Source organism: Aphidius gifuensis, unplaced genomic scaffold (genome assembly GCF_014905175.1).
Source record: "Aphidius gifuensis isolate YNYX2018 unplaced genomic scaffold, ASM1490517v1 Contig5, whole genome shotgun sequence".
Taxonomy (NCBI): domain Eukaryota; kingdom Metazoa; phylum Arthropoda; class Insecta; order Hymenoptera; family Braconidae; genus Aphidius; species Aphidius gifuensis.
This window is the reverse complement of record NW_025220586.1, coordinates 49496-68654: the sequence shown is the minus strand read 5'-3', so window position 1 is coordinate 68654 and position 19159 is coordinate 49496. Positions and strand designations below refer to the sequence as shown.

The following is a 19159-nucleotide window of genomic DNA, read 5'->3' as shown; positions in this document are numbered from 1 at the left end:
AATTTTGACATGATTAAAAAGTAAAATATATATTTAATCATTGAATTTATTTACACAATACAAAAGATAATTTTCCTCTTGATTGTTCAAATCAATCAATCAAAAAAAAAAAAAAAAAATTGAATATTTTAAATAAAATGAATATTATTTACATAATTATAAAAATTGTAAAGTTATTAATTATTATTTTTAGTTATGTTGTTTAATCCCAGTATTTAATTTTACCATCCCAACCAGCAGTTGCAAGTCTTGATGGTTCATGTGGATGCCAAAGTGATGATATACAAACACCATCATGTGCTTTCCATTTTTTATATAATTTAGTTGTCTTCCAATCCCAAACATAACACTTTCCATCAGCATCACCCGACACAAGATAACTCATATCTGGTGAAAAATCAATACCACAAGCATAACCAGCAACCATATGTCCAGTAAATGTTTTTTTACGATTCATTTTAAATCTATTCAACGCTGAAAATATAACAATTTTATTATCCATACTTTGACAAGCAAGCCATTTTTGATTTGGTGATGGTGTCACCGCTGGCATTGAATGCATTGTTGGATCAGCAATGTATTTCATATCAACTGGTATATCCCATTCCCATACACGAAGACTTTTATCATCAGATGTTGTTACAAATCTACGATTTTCATCAACAAATGTTATTGTATTAACAGCACCCAAATGACGATCATATTCTTGTGTTATTTCACCAGATCTTGTATCCCAACATATAATTTTTTTATCACTTGTACCAGCAACAAATAAATGTTGTTTATCTGGATCTGGATGAAATTTAGCACAATATGGTATTTTTCTACTTGTAAAACGACTTATAACAGCACCAGTTTCAGTATCCCATAATTTAACATAACGATCATAACCAGCTGATAAAAATCTTGTTCCTTCATTGTCAAAACTAATATCACGTACAGCTTGACGATGACCATAATATGTACGTACACAACGTCTATCTTTATATACTTCCCATAGCTTTACTCGACAATCCATACTACATGATAATAATAAATGTGCTGTTTTTGGAAACCATCGAATTTGTGATATACCCTTTGTATGTCCTTCCCATGTGTGTATTTGTGATTTTGGTAAGAAACAACGTTCTGGTGGTGAATCAGAACGTAAATTAACACCAACATCTTGTGGTGCATGAAGAAATGAACGTCCTTGATAATCAACTGGATCTTTAATATGTAATACTGTTTTTTCTTCAATTGGTTTTTCTTCACTTGGTTTACCACGTTTATTTCTTTTAGCTAATATTTCTTCTAGTTCAGCTGATTCTTCTTCAGATGGTTTTAAAATACGTTTTTCATCAACATAACCACCCCAAGGACCAAGAAAACCTTCAATATCTGATGCATTATCATTTTTATTTCTTTTTCTTTTATCAGCATTTCTTAATGCAACACTTTCAAATACTGTTTTTCCACCTTGTTCTTCAGCTGCTTCTGTTGCACCAATTATTGATCTACCTTCTTCTAAACTTCCATCAATTGTTGGATCCAATGCATAGCCTGTGATAATCATTTATTATTTTCTTTTCAACAAGTAGATTGGAAAAATAAATTAAATCAAATTGTTTTAATAACTTACCATAACTTTGAAATGTTCTTCGTTGATTTTCAAATTGAAATTCACTTATATGTGCTTTTTCAACATATCCAGATAATATATTTTTAGAGGCACGTTGTTGTTCAGTTCTGAATGGATTTTCAGGACCAACATCTGGAGCAAATAGCTCTTCATAACGAGGATTATGTTTTATTTCTTCAAGTGTTGAGTCTATATGTCTAACACACAATTCAGAGCCCTAAAATTAAACAAAATAATTATAGCTATTTTAACAATACTCAAAAAATATTATTTTTTTAAAAATAAAAACAAAAATTCAACTTACTGTTGGTACAACTTCTGGTGCAGCACATATTTTTAATGACAATGACGTTACTGATTGATCAATAGGTATAAATTTTTCATTTGACATTAAATTATCATTATTTTCATTATTTATAACCTCACTTTTTTGTGTTGACTTTGTTTCATCATTATCATGATCACTGTTATCGTCACTACTTGCATATCCTTGCAAGCTCAACATTTTTCTTAATATTCAATTAAATCAATTTATAAATTTATTTGTAATTATTGTGTATATGTTTGATAACAAAAAATAAAATATGTTGATTGAGCAAAATTGAGCAACAAATCAACAATGAATTTGTAAACATGGCCGTCCGAATTCCACTCACATTGAGCATGCGCAACATCTAAACAACGTAAAATAACGTTTGTTTAAATAAATAATTATTTAAATATTTTTAATAAATAAAATTAAACAAATAATAGTTTTATTTTATTTTTAAGTTTCATTTCATTTCAGTGTTTAATACGTGGTTAGCTGGGTTGATTCATCAATAGAATTTATAATTTAAAAAAAGTAAACAAAACAAGTGAAAACAAGATTCTTGTGTATGTGTATGTTGTGTTTATTTATATGTGCATATATGTGTGTCACGAGGGATGATTAAATAGTTTTTAAATTTGGGGGCGCGGCCATTTTCCCCACTTGCAATTGGTACGACTTATAAAACTATCGAAAAAAAAAATTACGAAATGTAAACTTGGAGAATTATAATGTGCACGAATTATTATTGTCTCAAATTGTAATTTGTAAGAATCGTATTGTTTAGATTGTTTAAATTAATGAAAAAGCAAATGATAGGATTATTATTTTAAAGAATAACCAATTTGTCGAATTTTATTTTTAATTTATTGCAAATAATATGTATTTCATAAAATCCGAATGTGAAAAAATATAAAATGTAAAGTAATAGATTATGCATAGTTCAGAATTGTCAATGGCTAGGTTTTCTAAATTTAGTAATTATTCATTCACCGAAACGGAAAAAGTTAGAAAATAAAATAAATAGAATTAGAAAGAATAGAAATACAACTGTACCGAAGTGCAAAAAGTTCGACAGTCCAAGTTCAGTGTTTTCAGTCGATAATGTGATGGTAAGAGCGGAAATATAGTCGACTTAGAAATCTTTTTTACCTACTACAAAATAATTTCATGGTAAATCTTTCAGCCTCTGTATCAAGAAGACTAGAATACAACAAAAATTATATATTTTTTTAAACTCTTGATATGTTTTGTTTAAATTCAACTGTTACAATTTGAATAATTGTGACAAGTAAGATTTATTGAATAATAATTAATGTAAGTATAAGTATTAAATTTTCCTTGGCAAATATTTTATTTATTTTAAATAAAATTACTGCCATTGATTTTAGTAAAAAATATACCAAGAACAAGCAGTAGCTGAGGAAAAGATGTAGCTAAGGAATTAATTAAATTGTCATAAGCAACATTATTTCCTCAGCTTCTGCTTTTCCTTGGTATTTTAGTTTATCAATTAATTTGTATTCTTTAATTTCATATAGGTACATACCATAAAAATGAATAGTTCATTTAATGGATTTCAAATGAATCACATATTAACCACATAAAATTAATTTATTTTTGTTTTATTTCAACTTGAAAATCATTACAAACAAATAATATTCTAATATTAAAAATAAAAAATTCCTGAATCAATCATCATTTCTTCTTGTAATTATTTAAAAAAAAAATGTGTTTGTTGATTGGATTATTAAAAAAAAACACGCCAATAACAGCTAATTCAGCCAAAACAAAATGAAAATGTTATAAGAAATGTAAAAAAACTATTACGTTATAAAAGTTATAAAAAAAAATATATATATCAAAAGTAACAGAATATATATATTAATTTTATATTTATATTTATACTGCAAGAATTTTCAATGGGATAAAACCTTGGCACGTTTCCCTACAGGTTATACATTTTACATTATATAATGATTTCCTATTGGAATCATTAGCAAGTGTTCTGGTGCATTCTTCACAACATGCAACATGACTACATTTTATAGGTATCATTTGCAGAGGCCGAACTAAACATATTGAACATTTGCCTGTTCCTTCTCCTCCCATTTGGTTCAAAAATATCTTGCGTAGTTCCCTTGATTCTGTACCACATATTGGGCACAAGAACTCTACATTGTCCAACTTGCATGTGGTACAATACAAGAGGTGACCACAAGTTGGAGCCATAAATTCTGCGTCATTATTACCACATCTAGAGCATTTAATGTTGTACCTTTTATCAGCTGAAAAAAAATTTGTAACAGTTATTAAAAGTTTTTTAAAAATACTGATAGTTACATGAAAATATAATAAGCAAAATTTACCATATGATTCATCATCATCGACAAAAAAACGTGGTGTGTAATCAACATCACTGCCTAAACTGTGTTGTACTGTTGCATTATTATTATTATTATTATTATTAAATCTTGGAAACCCTTGTTCCACTAGTTCATCATCAATATTCATAAAATCATCAACATTATTATCATCATCAGGATCACCATCAATATTAATAACACCAGCATCAACATTATTATCATCATCATTATCATCATCAATATTAATAACACCAGCATCAACATTATTATCATTATCATCATCAGTATTAATAACACCAGCATCAACATTATTAGCAACAACAACAGCATCAACAACATTATTATTATCATCATCATCATCATGTTCACTATTGGCGATATCTGAATCATCATGATGATTACTATTGACATCTGAATCGTCATGATGACTGCTTTTGGCATCTGAATCAGCATCATCATGTTCACTATTGGCACGTGAATCATCACTATGTTCAGTATTGGCATCTGAACCGTCATGACGACTGCTATTGCTATCTGAATCATCACTATGTTCACTACTGGCATCTGAACCGTCATGACGACTGCTATTGCCATCTGAATCATCATGATGATCACTGTTGACATTTAAATCATCATGATGATTGCTATTGTCATCTGAATAATTATCATCATCATTATTATGAGCATGACTATTATTATCAACATCATTGTCACTATGAATATCAAGATCAGCATTGTTATTATCAGCATGACCATCATCGCCATTATCACTACCCATGTCAAGATCATCATCTCTACCATCGTCATTATCATTATCTGTATCATTTCCTGCATGATCATTTAAACTGTTATATGACAAATTAAAACATGCACAAGTGTCTTGAATGAATGGTAATGTAATTGCTTGTGCTCTTTCAAGTGCTTGAGTGATTGGCTTATCATCATCATACCAACTCCAGAAACGTCCTAACTGAGTTTTTTTCAAACAAAGACGTACTCGACATGATCGTACAGGAATACGGTCTTTTACTTTTATCAATTTTGTCCAATGTTCTTCAAGAGAATACAATGATGCTTTCATGAATTCATAAAAGTTGACATGATGTTGGTCGTGCAAGTCTCCTTGCATTTTCCTAATACTACTGAGCCAAGTGTCATCAAATAAATCGTAAGCCGGATGATTTTCATCGTTACTTATTAAACTATTTACATAATTTTGTCGAATATATCCAATGATACTGACCAATCTAGCTTTAGTTGGCTCGTCCATATTATTGATGATATATTTAATACGTTGAAAGCAAGCACCAGATACAATTCTTGGAAGCACGAAAATTCCCAAAATTTTCGAAAATAAAATCTGAATATTCTCATCGTTCATATTAATATTTTTTTCGTACATTTCTTTAATTAGTGAAACAGCTGTTTCAGCAAACGATATACGAACTGATGCATTGGGAAATACTGTTTCTGTTGCTGCTAATAATTCTGGAGTCGTAAAAATATTGTCAACTGATTGAAACTCATCTCGAAACCTTTCCAGAACACTCTGCATTGTATTTTGATTTTTTACATTTAATGCTGCCCAACCAACTGGAAAAGACTAATAAAAAAATTGAATATTAATTATTTTCCTAAAATAATATTGATTTAGATTTCTTTAATTATATTTATTGTATCATTATGTTCAATTTTTAATTAATTTTAAAAAAAAAAAAAGAAAACAAAAGGTAATTTGAAAGTATAATAAATGATTATTTTTAATTAATTTGAGAATATATCATTAAAATTAATTTAATGCTTACATGGCTTTGATAATTGACTGTGATAGTTAATAAATCACTCGTATTGTCAACGTCTGGTAAAGACCAATCAGAAAATGCAAGATTTAAAGTAGCTCTTGTATTGATTTGTTGAAAGTATTGGCGATTAGCCATAAAAACCAGTGACGTGTCATTATTATTAGTACGTGCTACATAAACTCGTAATTGAACGTTTGTTAAACGTAATAATGATGCCCACACTGGCATACGTAAGTAGTCAATCACCGAACGATATGTTGTAATATCTGGAAGACGTCGTCGACGAGTCCAGCTGTACATTGTTGATCGGATTGATGAAAATGACACACGACGTGATACTTGTTCGAATCTATAACAAATACATCATGTCAAACAGTTTAAAATATTTAAATAAGTATTGTTAATAAATTGTTTAACTAATACAAAAAAAAATTTTTTTTTTTTAATTATTTATCTTATTTTCTTTATAATAACAACAACGATAATAATTATTATTTTTTATTAAAAAATTCGAAGTTATCATTGCTGAATTTGTTTGTCCTTGACTACGTAGAGCACATGGCACATTTAGAAGTAGAAGTAAATACAATCAAGTGATAGACAATAGTTTTATGATATTTTGATTTCTAAAAATCTACCATTATTAGCAAGACATCTTATACTTGCTTGTAACATATTACCAGCAAGTGAATTTAATACAATATCAACACCACGTCCTTGTGTTTGATTTAATATTAACTGTTCAAAACTAGTATCACGTGAATTACCAATATTATCATCAGTTAATTGTGGATATAATTTTTTTAATAATTCACGTTTTTCAGTTGAACCAACAGTTGTAAATTCTTTACAACCAGCATGTAATGCAATTGATATTGATGCTTGTCCAACACCACCAGTACCAGCATGATCTAATACAGTTTCACCTTTACGCATTTTACCTCTAACAACAAGTGCATAATATGATGTTGAATAACATACTGGTATTGTTGCTGCTTCTTCCATACTCCATTTATCTGGTATTTGCCACATGAATTTTGGATCAGCTAATAATGTTGTTGCTAAACCACGTGCAGCAACAATTCCCATAACACGTTTACCAATTGAATTACGTCCAGAAAATTCAAGACCAAGAATACAATCTTGTCCAGCCAAATCACCGGGTAATGCATCTGGTGATAGTTTACCAGTTGCCAACATAATATCACGCAAATATAATGGTGCATAATAAACACTACATAATTCACTTTGTGGATGTTTTTCTGGATGATAATAACTCAATGGACCTTCAATCCATCTTAAACTACTTAAATCACCACGTGTTAATGCATTAATATATGCATGTTCAACTTGTAATGATGATGCATCTGTTTGTTGATCTAAACGTAAATGACGATAACTACCCCATTGATTACCTTTCAATACATTTGCCATTAATTGTTTATCAATTTGTTTTGAATAAAATTCATTTGTCAGGGTGAATTTTGGTGCATTTTTATCTTGTATAAATATATATTGTGTATTATTACCACCATTTTCACGTCTAATACATGTCATTAAACCAACAATACCAAGTAATTCTTCACCTTGTGATACTAATAATATTTTTATATTTTCATCTTCAGCTGATTTAACACCTTCAAGCCATGAAAAATTTTTTTCACTTATTTGTATTATTATTGGTTCAATTTTTTCTTGTATTTTTTTAATTAATACATATGTTTTACCAGTACATATTTGCATACCAACAATAGCAAGTTCAGTTTTATGTAATAATGATTTTTGTATATTACCAGTTTCTTCAAGTATTATAAAACCACCATGTTTTATTGATGCTTCAAGATTTGTTAATGCTGTTTTATTACCATTACTTAATACATCAGCACCAATAACAATATGTAAATCTTGTCCAATTGTTGTTTTTGATGCATCTTTACCACCACTAACAATTTTAACATTCCATTGATCTAAAAATGTTGAATAAGTTTCTGGTGTTGTTGTTGTTGCAACTTGTACATCAGCACTCATACCTGGTTCAGATAATAATATATCCATTATTATTGGTGATAATAATGATTCAGCACTTCTTTCACCAGCATCTTCAACACCTTTTATTTTAATACATTTAAATTTTCAATAACTGTTTGTAGCATAACTGTTAATGCATGTAATCTTGATTTTGTTGGTTCTTTAACAAGTATTTGATTATTTTCATATGGTATAAATACATATTTTTCATGTTTTGGCCATGATTGAGTTTGTTGTCTTCTTGATGCAAGTGATGCTTTCATACCACGTATTTTAACACCACCACATTTAACAAGATTAATATTTTTATAAGAATAAACATTTAATGTTTTTTCACTGGGTTTAGCATCAACTTCAGCAACATCATTATCATTTGAATTTTCAATTTCATTATTTTTAAGCATTTCATAATGACCAATTGGATTAATAGCAGCATATTGTATACGTACTGGTAAATAAAGATCACGTGAATGACCACCAAGTATACTATATTGTAACATTGTATCCATAAATGATATCCAATCATTATTCCATACTAATTCACCAGTATTACCATGATTATTTGATGTTTTAATACCTTGAAATATACCACCATAATCATAACTACGTAAACGTAAATCTTTATAAATATCAGTTTTATTAAGATTTAATAATTCACCATCAACATCATTAGTATTATTAGCTGATGGTATTGGTAAATTATTTAATTGATCTTTTTTTGGATCATCAGATTCAAATATTTTACCAGTAACTGCTGGTGAGCCACCTTCACATATTTCAAAATCACCGGTACCATCAAATATATTTATTAAAAATCTAACTGGTCCTTCTTTTGGCATTATTGTTGCACAATAAAATTGTACATTTTCAAATGTTATTGGTAATTTTTCATAATCAGTATTATGTAATTTAGCAAATGTTTTCCATACAAATGTTAAATAACCAGTTGCTGGAAATAATATTCTACCATCAATAGTATGTCCAGATATATATGAATGCTCATCTTTTGATAAATCAATTTTAATAATTGTTTCACCAGAACCACCACTTTTACCAGAAAAATCAGCAACAGCCCATTCAATTGAATGATCCCAACCAATCATTGAATTAATCATTGGTGTACCACGTCCAACTGGATAATTAATTGTTTGATATAATTTTGTAAAATCTGGTCGTCCATCAGCATTATATAATTTACCCAAATTCATTAATAAAAATTCTAAATTATTAGCATAATCACGTTTATATAAACCAATTTTTGTACGTGTTTTTGATAATGATCTTCTTTTTATTGAAATGTATGTTATTATGTATAGGTATATAATGTAAATTAAAATATTTGTTTTTTTTTTAATTCAACAAATTTTTTTAATGAATCAGCTGGTCCACATATAGTTCCTGAACAAAGTGATTTAGTTATTTAATAATTCTTTAGGTTTTACGTCTTCTTAGCAATGCTGCAAAAAAAAAAAATAAATAAATATTTAATAATTGTTGTTGTACTATAGAATAAGAGATATTCAAATTACCTCGTCAAGTCCATAATCCCTGTAGAATTACGTAAATATGTCAGTTACTTTAAGAAGTGTAACTGGTTCTCTATATGTGCAAGATGGTTTATATGCAACTGATAAAAATTTTTTTTTAGGTCTTCATTATTGAATAATGTTTTACCAATTAATTTAGTTATTTCATTTAAGATATTATCATGATTTTCTATTTGTGTTACTCTTGTATAAATATTTATATAATTAACACTTCTATTAACTTGACGAACAAAGAATACTTTTCTACAACCATCAGCATGTACATTTTTACCAGTTCGTTTACCAATTGATTATGTATATGTAATACAGAAAAATCTGGTGAACCATCAAGTTAAATAGTTATAAATGTTTTATTATTATTTTTAAATTATAATCATATTTCACATGCAACACAAGCACCAAATGAATAACTCATCGATATATATGGTCCTCTTTGTTGTATTTGTTCAACTTCTTTAATATAAAATTCAACTACATCATTTAATGAATTTAATAGTGCACTCCCAGTACAATGTCCCTTTTGCCAAAAACAAACAGTGACATTTTATGCATTAAAGTGATCAACTAATTCACCATTAAAAGCATTATTTCCATCACACATTATTAATCACTATCAATTCAACTAATGACATTGGTTGGACCACAAATACATCACATGTATATTTAACTGTTAAAACATTTTAACGAACAGTATTAAAATGAAATGACATTAATGTAGACAAAGACCAATAAGTTAGTTTATTATTTGACACGGACATTATCAATGAAAAAAATTTACATTAATAACATTCAATACTGTTGTAACTGGGACATTATTACAAGATGTTAAAAAATTTAGATTTAATTATTAATATTAATAATTATTATTTCTTTATATATGATAATTTAATCATGTAAAAATATTTTTAAATAACAGAAAAAAACAGTAATTGATGATTAAAAAATAGAAAAATGTTTTATTTAATTATTAGTATTAATTTTATTAATATAATAATAATAATTATTATTATTATTATTTTTAATTATTACTATTCAATTGATTAAAAAATTTAAAGTCAGGAAAGACAATATATATTTACCTCGGTTGATTTGCTATTTCGCGATAAATTTCAAAGACAGACCGGAACGAGTGATAAACGCCTTGCCTCAGCTCACGTCGAAATTGTGTTTCTTCACGTGGATTAGTCCTTGTCAGTTCATGATTATGATTACCCATGACAGTAAAAGTATTTTGTCGAGTTATAAGCCTGGCACGAGCTCGGCAATTGTTACGAGTTCTTCTTTGAGAACAGTGATAATACCTGCAAAAAAAAAAAAAAAAAAATTAATGTAGCGGCCCAATATTAGAAATGTTTTATTTATTTACAAACATGTGAAGGAGGAGGGGAAGAAGGTTCTCGGTATTGGAGACGAATTCGGTTGGGTTTAAGAAAAATAAAACAAAATAAAATAAAAAGAGAAAGACTATAAAAGACCATATTTTTTTTTTTTATTTATAGTAATAATAATGCAAATCAAATAAGATCAAATGATAAAAGTAATTCACGACCATTTGTTGTACATATTACTAATTCTAAAAGTAAAATTAATAATTCACATTATATAGATAATAATTAAAATCGATTGTTTGAATAACTAAATAATGTTTTTTTTTTCTCGATTGTGAATATATTTTTTTGAAACAAAGAAATTAAAAATATTACAAAATGTGACGTTAAAATGAAATAATAGATATAATTGATATATAATAAAATAATATAAATGACGTTATAATAAAAAATTACAGCTTTCATATTGTAAAAGATGGTAAAAAGAAAAAAAAAAGAAAATAGATGCTTACTCGATACCATTCCGTTCTTTCTCTCGAATCCAATTTGCACCTCTGCGGTTTATGGCAACCATAGTTTTTAATTTATTAATTAATTAATATTTAATATTAAAAATAAATAAATTTCAATTCAAGTGTTTTGTTTGTTGTACAAAATAAAAACAGAAAAGATAAAAAAAAAAAAAAAACAAACGAACAAAAAAAAAAATTGTAATGTTATTAGTGTTGTGAATACACACCGCGGATCACCTCTCGAATGGCAAGTCGCGCGGAGCTGCTTCCTTTACAACATGAAAAGAAGGCGCAGCCAAGTGAAGAACTTGGTTTTGATTGGTTTAGGTTAGATGTGCTTTTATTGTATACGCCCATTTACATTACCAACAATGAGTCTATGGTATTAACATCATAATACCCATAATATGTACTGGGTCAAGTGCCTAAACAATTGGCACCCACCGAGACACCAACAAAAACAATATTGACGGATAATAATTTATGAAAAATATGAAATTAATGATGGTTTTATTTAAAAAAATATGATAATAAACGGTATACCACAATATTATATTATTATTTTGTAGTTCATGGGAAAATGATATTATGTTTTATTGATAATCTATTTATTTTTAACAAGAAAAAAAATTTTTTTTTTAATTTTAATGAAAATTCTATCGGTTGGTGTTGAAATTCTATTTATTCTGGAGATGGTTCCAGTCATATTCTAATTTTAGTCGGCTTTGGATACATGATAATTGGATTAATAATATCATAAAAAAATATTAATTATACTGGTCAAAAAAGAAGTGAAGATAATCATCAAAATATTAAATATCATTAACAAAATATTCAATATAATAATAATAACCATTTTATAAAGACTTCTTTTTTTAAATATATTATAAGAAAAATATTAAAATAATATTGGAAATCTGATATTATTTATTTAATAGTTTTTATTTTATTTAAGAGGGTAATAGTAAATCAAAATAACATTATTATATATTTTATTTATGTTATTGTAATATGAGCTATAGTACACGTGTGGCCGTGAATGTTTACTTTTCTAAATACATTTAAAATTTTGATAAGATTATTTTAGGACTAAAGTTAAATTGATTAATAAAAAATCAAATATAAAATATAAATGTTCTAACAAATAATGTTAAACAGAGAAAAAAAGAAAAATGAATAATAATAATGATCATTAAATATCAAATAAAAAACAATTTGAATTTTTAAATCAATTACTTTTTTGATGAATATAATATACATAATATTTTATTCAAAAAGACTAATCATCATCAGGATCTTCTTCATGAAGATTATCAATACAACCAGGTATATAGTAAATTGTTGATTTATTGGATATGTAATTTTTAATATGAGGTGTTGGATTGCTTTATTCAATTTTACGTACACCCAGGTCAGTTAGATAAATACAAATTAATTGAACATGTGAACTTAAATTTATTGAAAAATCTAACAGCTTTACTAAGACCAACAGTCAATATTAATGAATTTAAACAATATACAACGACAATTGTATCTGGCGATGATGTAAATTTTTTCATAGTTTATTCTAAATCAATATTTTTGTCGTCAAAAATATCATTTACTCTATTCATATCCTGAGTATAATGATTATGAATTTTAAAATAATCATTACCAAATAAATCAACAAGATAATCATGTGTAAATATAGGATCTGAAAATAGAGAATAGTCAACTTGGCTTGGTGAGCCAGAAATTTTCCACATATGCATTTATCACGATACAATATTATTACCATGCATTGCATTTTTACCAGTTTTGAATAATAATTTTAGTAATATTAATTTTGATATTGTTGTGTTTAATTATTTAACAACTAGTTTTAATATCATAATTAATTTTGAGACTATAATTTTTGTTTTTAAAAAATTATAACAATTGATTGATAAAATACTATGTGTCAACAAAATCACGTGTCATTTAAAGTTCTCCCCATGGAAATGAATAATAAATGATAATAATAATAATGACTAATATGATTAGTCCAATCTATTATTTTTTTTTTTTAAGTAATTAAATTTTAACTTAATAACTTAGAGAAAAATAAAATATTGCGACTTAAATTTTTTTCTCTTTAACTTCTGTGTCTCTCTCTTGATTGTAAAAAAATATGACAAAGATGTTAGTCTAATGGAGTGAGGACAGAAAAATATATGAATCGAGATTGGAAAAAGATGAAATTTGGCTCAAAATTAAATTATTTACAAAAAAAAAAAAAAAATTAAATTAAACTAAATAGACAATATTCCGTCCTGTGGATTTTAATTTTATTTCAATCTTGGCCAATTTTCATTAACCATGGTCGCAATTTAGTGAGACTTGGATCTAGATCAAATATTTCCAAAACAATTAATTCCTGTGTACAATTAAAAGCAACATTCAAGAATGCAAGTTCAGCATATATCATTTCTTCCATTATCATTGTACGAAATGACAAAGCTAAATCCTAATTTATTTGATAATAAATTGTAATAATAATTTTTAAAAAATTGTAATAATATTTTAAAAAATTGTATAAAATACAAATAAACTTACAAATAGCGTGGAACACAAAAGTATAATAAGAAGGATAAGATGCTGAAGTATTTGTGGATCATCATTATAACTTCTTAAATTATCATTCAAATATTCAGGTCCTGGCTCACATTCATCAAAAACACTTGATGTGGCTGCACATAAATTAGGTTGTAAACCACGTGCACCATTTAATCCGTAATTACCACTGAAAAAAAAAATATATAAACATCAATAGTACTGATGCAACTAATCAATTTCCAAATTATAACGTAGTTTAAATATAAATAATGCTGGTTCTCTTGTGTGGTTGGTGTTGTTCCATAAAGATCTCTATATGGTGATAAATCTTCATGACCAATGATAATACAACCAATTTAATAAGTATTAATATACAAGGTGTAACAAATGCAGTACCTTTTAATGTATGTAATTTTCCAACCATCATAAAACCAAGAAAATATAATGCACTTCCAGAAAATTTCTTGCCAAATACACCATACATTTCTGATTAAACAACTGGCACATGATGGCTCAATATCTTATGACTGTCATAAATAAAATTGGATTTGAAGCAATTTACCTATACGACGTTTACCAATTTTCATTGGTGCCATTGAATAAAAATGTGATGCATATTTTGGTTGTATTGAACTGTACAAAGCATCAATCATTGGATAACCAATTGCAAAATTATTTCCTAAGTTGCAAATATTGTAAAAGATGTTGCACGTCCAGCATTTGTACCTTTTGCAAGTAATGCTGACATTAGAAATTTCCAATATTAGTGATGGTAGAGCTAATGTTCTAGCAAATGTATTTAATTCAGTTGCTTTAAATATTGTTATTATCTCTAATCTTTCTGCAATGTATCTTGATAAATAAAAAAATTATAATATATTCAAATAATTAAATATCATTACTCACATAAAATTACAACAAAACATTGTATCAATGAAAGATGCAAATTATCAGTGATTTTTGTTGAGGTAGTCATCGTCCCCAAGATAAATTTGAAAGAAAACTTTTTTTACTGTCTTTTCTTTTCTCATTTATGTGTATACACAAGAGTATGCGTATACAGAGTAACAGTTGACTTAGGTCAGGAAAATCATCTGGAATTTTAATTAACAAAAATATAACAAATATATCAGAAAAAAAAAAATCATTACACATATACCTACAACTTATAACGAATTAATTGATGGTATTAAAAATTTAATCGTTAATTATTGTTTAATTTAATTAATAAGCCAATAAGAAGAAATTACAACTGACTAATTGTTAAAATTGTAATTGTAATTTTTTTAACTAATTTTTTGACATTAATATCACGTATACGTAATGATCCAACATTCACTTGTAATTGTAAATAGTAAACGTCATTGGCATTTTGATAGTTTATTTTTTTTTTATATAAAAACATTGATGTAAATAAAATAACACGAAAATAACAAATTAGATACCTTTATATAATACTTACAAGTTGATAATAAACAGATAAACATATGAGATAAGATACACACTCAGACATTTGATAATTTATCAGTTTATTATTATAGCCTATAACCTATTAAATATATACACTGATCAACAATAATAAAAAAATAAACATTAAAGGTACGTTTCTATCGTACGTATGCATAGCTGCCGGTCTGCCGCCAATCCGCCATTGCCCATTGGGCATTGTTCAGAAAAAAAAAAAAAAACACACGCCGTCAATGTGTATACCGGTGTATATAGTACTTAAATAATAAATATTAATTATCATGTATACTGTGTGACAAAACTGAACTCTATTAATGTTATTGTTAATTAAATAAAAATAAAATCAACATAAAATCAAAATTGATCTATAAATTATTAACTTCATGTTTGTCACAGAATTTAATTAAAAATAGTTCATTAAAGAATATATTGTCATTAATACAAATATAAAAAATTGAGTTTGTTGGTTATAGTGTTATTGTTGTTGATGTTGCTGTTTGCCCATACCAGTTTAAAATATCTACTATTTTGGAAAAAAGTAAAAATATAAATACAGAAATTGCCAAACATTTCTAGAAAAATAAATCATGAACACATTAAGAAAATTGACTTTTCAATATTAAAAAATTTGAGCTTGTTGGTTATTATTTTATTGTTGTTGTTGACTCAGAATAATTTAACAAAAATATCAAATATTTTGGTGAACAGTTAAAATATAAATAAAGAAGTTATTAATATATCAAACAATTATGGCAGAAAACAATGTGAGATTTCATGATGGTGTTAAATTTATATGCAAATCATCTAATAAAAATATAAATGTCAGGTAAATTGTAAATTTATAATAATTGAAAAAGAACATACATAATTTTTTTTTACTTATTTGCAGATACTTTAACTGTTGTTATGAAAAGTGTAAAGCACGTGGAAAAGAATCAGATACTATGCCATTTACATTAATAAGAAATACACACAATCATAGTTTGAAGAATGGCAATGATGCATTGATACATCAATTTAAAAAAAAACTTCATACTAAAGTACAATTAACGATGGATAAAACTCGGAAAGTGTACAACGAGATAGCGAATGAGTGAGTATCCTATTTTTTTCAGAAAATGTTTAATAATTTTATAATAATTTATACAAATATTCCTGGATTTTTGGTAGGAATAATTTAGTCTTAAAATTTGCATTGATTGATTATTTTTGTAAAACAATAATTATGTTAAAATATTTTTGTACTCAGGCATCCTACTGCTGCATCACAAATACCATTCGTTCGTGTTGATCGTAGTATGCGTCGATGGAGAGCTAAAGTATGCCCTAAACGTCCTAAATCACTGGAAGAATATGGAGCAGTACTAAATTCTGATGAGTGGAAGCATCTTCTTCAATACGAAGGAGGACAACTTACCTCCAAGTCAACAGAATTTACAGATGCTGAAGGAAAAACTTTCACCATTATTAACATGGCAAATGTTGATTTACTGTCCACCATTCAATCTAATGAGTTTTGCGTTGATGCAACTTACAACGTTTGTCCTAAATATCTAGGCAAACTCCAGTTCCTCACAATTATGGCCCTGATTGATGATACAGTAAGTAATTTACTATTTTAATAATTTTTTTTTAATAAATTGCTTAATATTGTTTTTAGTTTGAACCAATTTTCTGGGCTTTGATGCCTCGAAAAACTGAAGAGGCATACAAATTAGTTTTTCAACAATTTTTAACCTGGACACAACACATGGAACATCAAATGTTTCACACGGATTATGAACAAGCCATATCAAATGCTATACAATCAATATTTAATAATGCTACTATTATTTATTGTTATTTTCATTATCTCTACGTAAGTTTTATTAAATTAACTGAATGATTTTTATTCTTTAAATTTTACTCAGATTATTCATCATAAAAATTATTAATTAATTTCAATGATCTAGATATTTTTTTTATTGCAGAATTTACTAAAAAATCTTAAAAAAATAATAGGACCAAATAAGATGAAAGCATTGCTCTCTTGGAACCAGGGGAAAATATTCTATAGAAAATTAATGGCTCTACCTTTATTTCCACCAAATGATATTGTTCGAGTTTTAGATTGGATTGTAGCACATGCTACACCCAATCAAACGATTTTTTTTTCTACTTTCATTGCATACATTAGAAATACATGGATCAATAATATTGGCGTACACAAGTTTAGTGTTTATAGAATTACTCGTCGTACAAACAACCCAATTGAATCCTATCATCGTCATTTGCGAGAAAAACTTGGTTCTCATCCTTTAATTTGGGAGTTCACTAGTAATTTGATTATAATATATACATAATATTTTTTTTCAATTAACATATTATTGAATAAAAATAAATATTTTTACTTTATTATCAGGTGGATTAGTAAAACTCGTAGCGATTACTCATAGTGAGTTAACAGCTCTAAACTCATCATTAGCAGTTAGACGTCCTCCTGAACGTCGTTACCGCGATCAGGAAAATGTTCTCAGCAGAGCATGGCAATTATATGAAGAACATATTTTAGATATTCCAAAGTTTTTATCATGTGCCAATCATTTTTTACGTGGACTTGGAAACAAATATATGATAATTAAAGACATTCCAAGCGTTGATTATTTTTCATATGCACCAAAACACAATATTGGTAAGTAGACTTGTTCAAATTTATTATTAATGTATCTTTGCAATCTCATTAAAAAAAACTGCATAATAATCATTACAATAATAACTGTTATAGATATATTACCTCCTGTAGAACAAGTTCATGTAATTGAAATAGGACCAGATGTTGGTTGGCTTCCAATAATACCACATACTTATAGTGATAACAGAGAAGTTTTATTGTGTGAGTATTCAAAAATAAGTTTCATGATTTTTCCCAACAAAGATTTTTTGTTATGTCCAATTATACATTCTGTTTAATATTTTTTTTTCAGTTGACAATTTAGCAGATTCTTTATGTCGTATGTGCTATCAAGAAATTGCTGATTATATCACAGTACCTTGTCATCATTGGTATTCATGCTTAAATTGTATTGAAAAAATTAGAGTTTTGTGTGAAAGAAATAATACGCCTCTACGATGTTCTTGTACAAATACAATAATTGCTTTTACACGAGTTCAAGTAAGCTAAATCCACAAGTGCAAACTTATTATTAGTGAAATATATGATATTTTTATATTTAAAAAAGAGACAGCATTAATAAATACTCTTTATAAAAATGAAAAGATAAACGTTAATAAAAACTTGAAAAAAATTGCTAAAATATTCTTTTTTGTCATTGAAAATTTACAAAATTCATCATGTCAAGACAATAAAATCATTGGCATATTCATTTTTTATGTTGAATTTAAATGAATGTACATATTCCCTTTTTTTTTTTTTTTTATCAACAAAAGTACAAATATGTACGAAAAAATATAAATATAAATATAAATATAAATATAAATATTTATAAAATATTTATAAATATAAATTATAATTTATAAATATAAATATAAATAAAAAATATAAATACATTTAAAATATATAGTATACATAGCGCTATCTAGCGCGTAAAATTATTACAGATTCCTA

General features: G+C 26.9%; 3 protein-coding genes across 12 annotated transcripts; 1 reads left to right on the top strand and 2 right to left on the bottom strand.

Annotated features, from left to right (window-relative positions):
- Nucleotides 1-4: 4 nt before the first annotated feature.
- On the bottom strand, nt 5-2262 carry LOC122860060 (pre-mRNA-processing factor 17). Its single transcript, XM_044163713.1, has 3 exons — nt 1926-2262; nt 1622-1838; nt 5-1542 (listed from the first exon to the last, which is right to left on the bottom strand). The coding sequence occupies exons 1-3, from the start codon at nt 2124-2126 to the stop codon at nt 203-205; spliced, it is 1758 nt and encodes a 585-aa protein (XP_044019648.1). The 5' UTR covers nt 2127-2262; the 3' UTR covers nt 5-202.
- A 1258-nt stretch (nt 2263-3520) lies between these two features.
- LOC122860058 (fatty acid synthase-like) lies at nt 3521-15679 on the bottom strand. 9 transcript variants are annotated; one of them, XM_044163709.1, is made up of 8 exons: nt 15551-15679; nt 14995-15182; nt 14485-14929; nt 14089-14275; nt 10754-10975; nt 6103-6448; nt 4301-5900; nt 3521-4219 (listed from the first exon to the last, which is right to left on the bottom strand). In XM_044163709.1, the coding sequence occupies exons 4-8, from the start codon at nt 14151-14153 to the stop codon at nt 3834-3836; spliced, it is 2619 nt and encodes an 872-aa protein (XP_044019644.1). In that variant the 5' UTR covers nt 14154-14275; nt 14485-14929; nt 14995-15182; nt 15551-15679; the 3' UTR covers nt 3521-3833. The 9 variants fall into 9 exon arrangements, with proteins under 9 accessions (XP_044019644.1, XP_044019643.1, XP_044019639.1 ...); XM_044163704.1 differs by having other exon boundaries at nt 3541-4219; nt 15534-15639; XM_044163702.1 differs by having other exon boundaries at nt 3677-4219; nt 14651-14929; nt 15551-15662.
- Nucleotides 15680-15855: 176 nt separating this feature from the next.
- On the top strand, nt 15856-18810 carry LOC122860059. Of its 2 annotated transcripts, none has more exons than XM_044163712.1 (8): nt 15856-16381; nt 16445-16648; nt 16805-17156; nt 17216-17413; nt 17526-17871; nt 17957-18226; nt 18320-18427; nt 18519-18810. In XM_044163712.1, exons 1-8 carry the CDS (start codon nt 16305-16307, stop codon nt 18713-18715), a joined length of 1752 nt encoding a protein of 583 aa, XP_044019647.1. In that variant the 5' UTR covers nt 15856-16304; the 3' UTR covers nt 18716-18810. The 2 variants fall into 2 exon arrangements, with proteins under 2 accessions (XP_044019647.1, XP_044019646.1); XM_044163711.1 differs by having other exon boundaries at nt 17508-17871; nt 18519-18799.
- The last annotated feature ends 349 nt before the right edge of the window (nt 18811-19159 follow it).

What these genes read in the sequence shown, in the direction of transcription:
- LOC122860060 (XM_044163713.1), bottom strand. Translation starts at nt 2,126, where the DNA reads ATGTTGAGCTTGCAAGGATATGCAAGTAGTGACGATAACAGTGATCAT. An exon ending in CACCAGAAGTTGTACCAACA is followed by an intron (nt 1,839 to 1,925) that starts GTAAGTTGAATT and finishes GTTTAATTTTAG; the next exon opens with GGCTCTGAATTGTGTGTTAG. An exon ending in AAGAACATTTCAAAGTTATG is followed by an intron (nt 1,543 to 1,621) that starts GTAAGTTATTAA and finishes TGATTATCACAG; the next exon opens with GCTATGCATTGGATCCAACA.
- LOC122860058 (XM_044163709.1), bottom strand. Translation starts at nt 14,153, where the DNA reads ATGATGATCCACAAATACTTCAGCATCTTATCCTTCTTATTATACTTT. An exon ending in TTTTGTGTTCCACGCTATTT is followed by an intron (nt 10,976 to 14,088) that starts GTAAGTTTATTT and finishes TTTTTTTTGCAG; the next exon opens with GTATTATCACTGTTCTCAAA. An exon ending in CGATGATGATGAATCATATG is followed by an intron (nt 4,220 to 4,300) that starts GTAAATTTTGCT and finishes ATTTTTTTTCAG; the next exon opens with CTGATAAAAGGTACAACATT.
- LOC122860059 (XM_044163711.1), top strand. Translation starts at nt 16,305, where the DNA reads ATGGCAGAAAACAATGTGAGATTTCATGATGGTGTTAAATTTATATGC. An exon ending in TACAACGAGATAGCGAATGA is followed by an intron (nt 16,649 to 16,804) that starts GTGAGTATCCTA and finishes TTTTGTACTCAG; the next exon opens with GCATCCTACTGCTGCATCAC. An exon ending in TGCACCAAAACACAATATTG is followed by an intron (nt 18,227 to 18,319) that starts GTAAGTAGACTT and finishes TAACTGTTATAG; the next exon opens with ATATATTACCTCCTGTAGAA.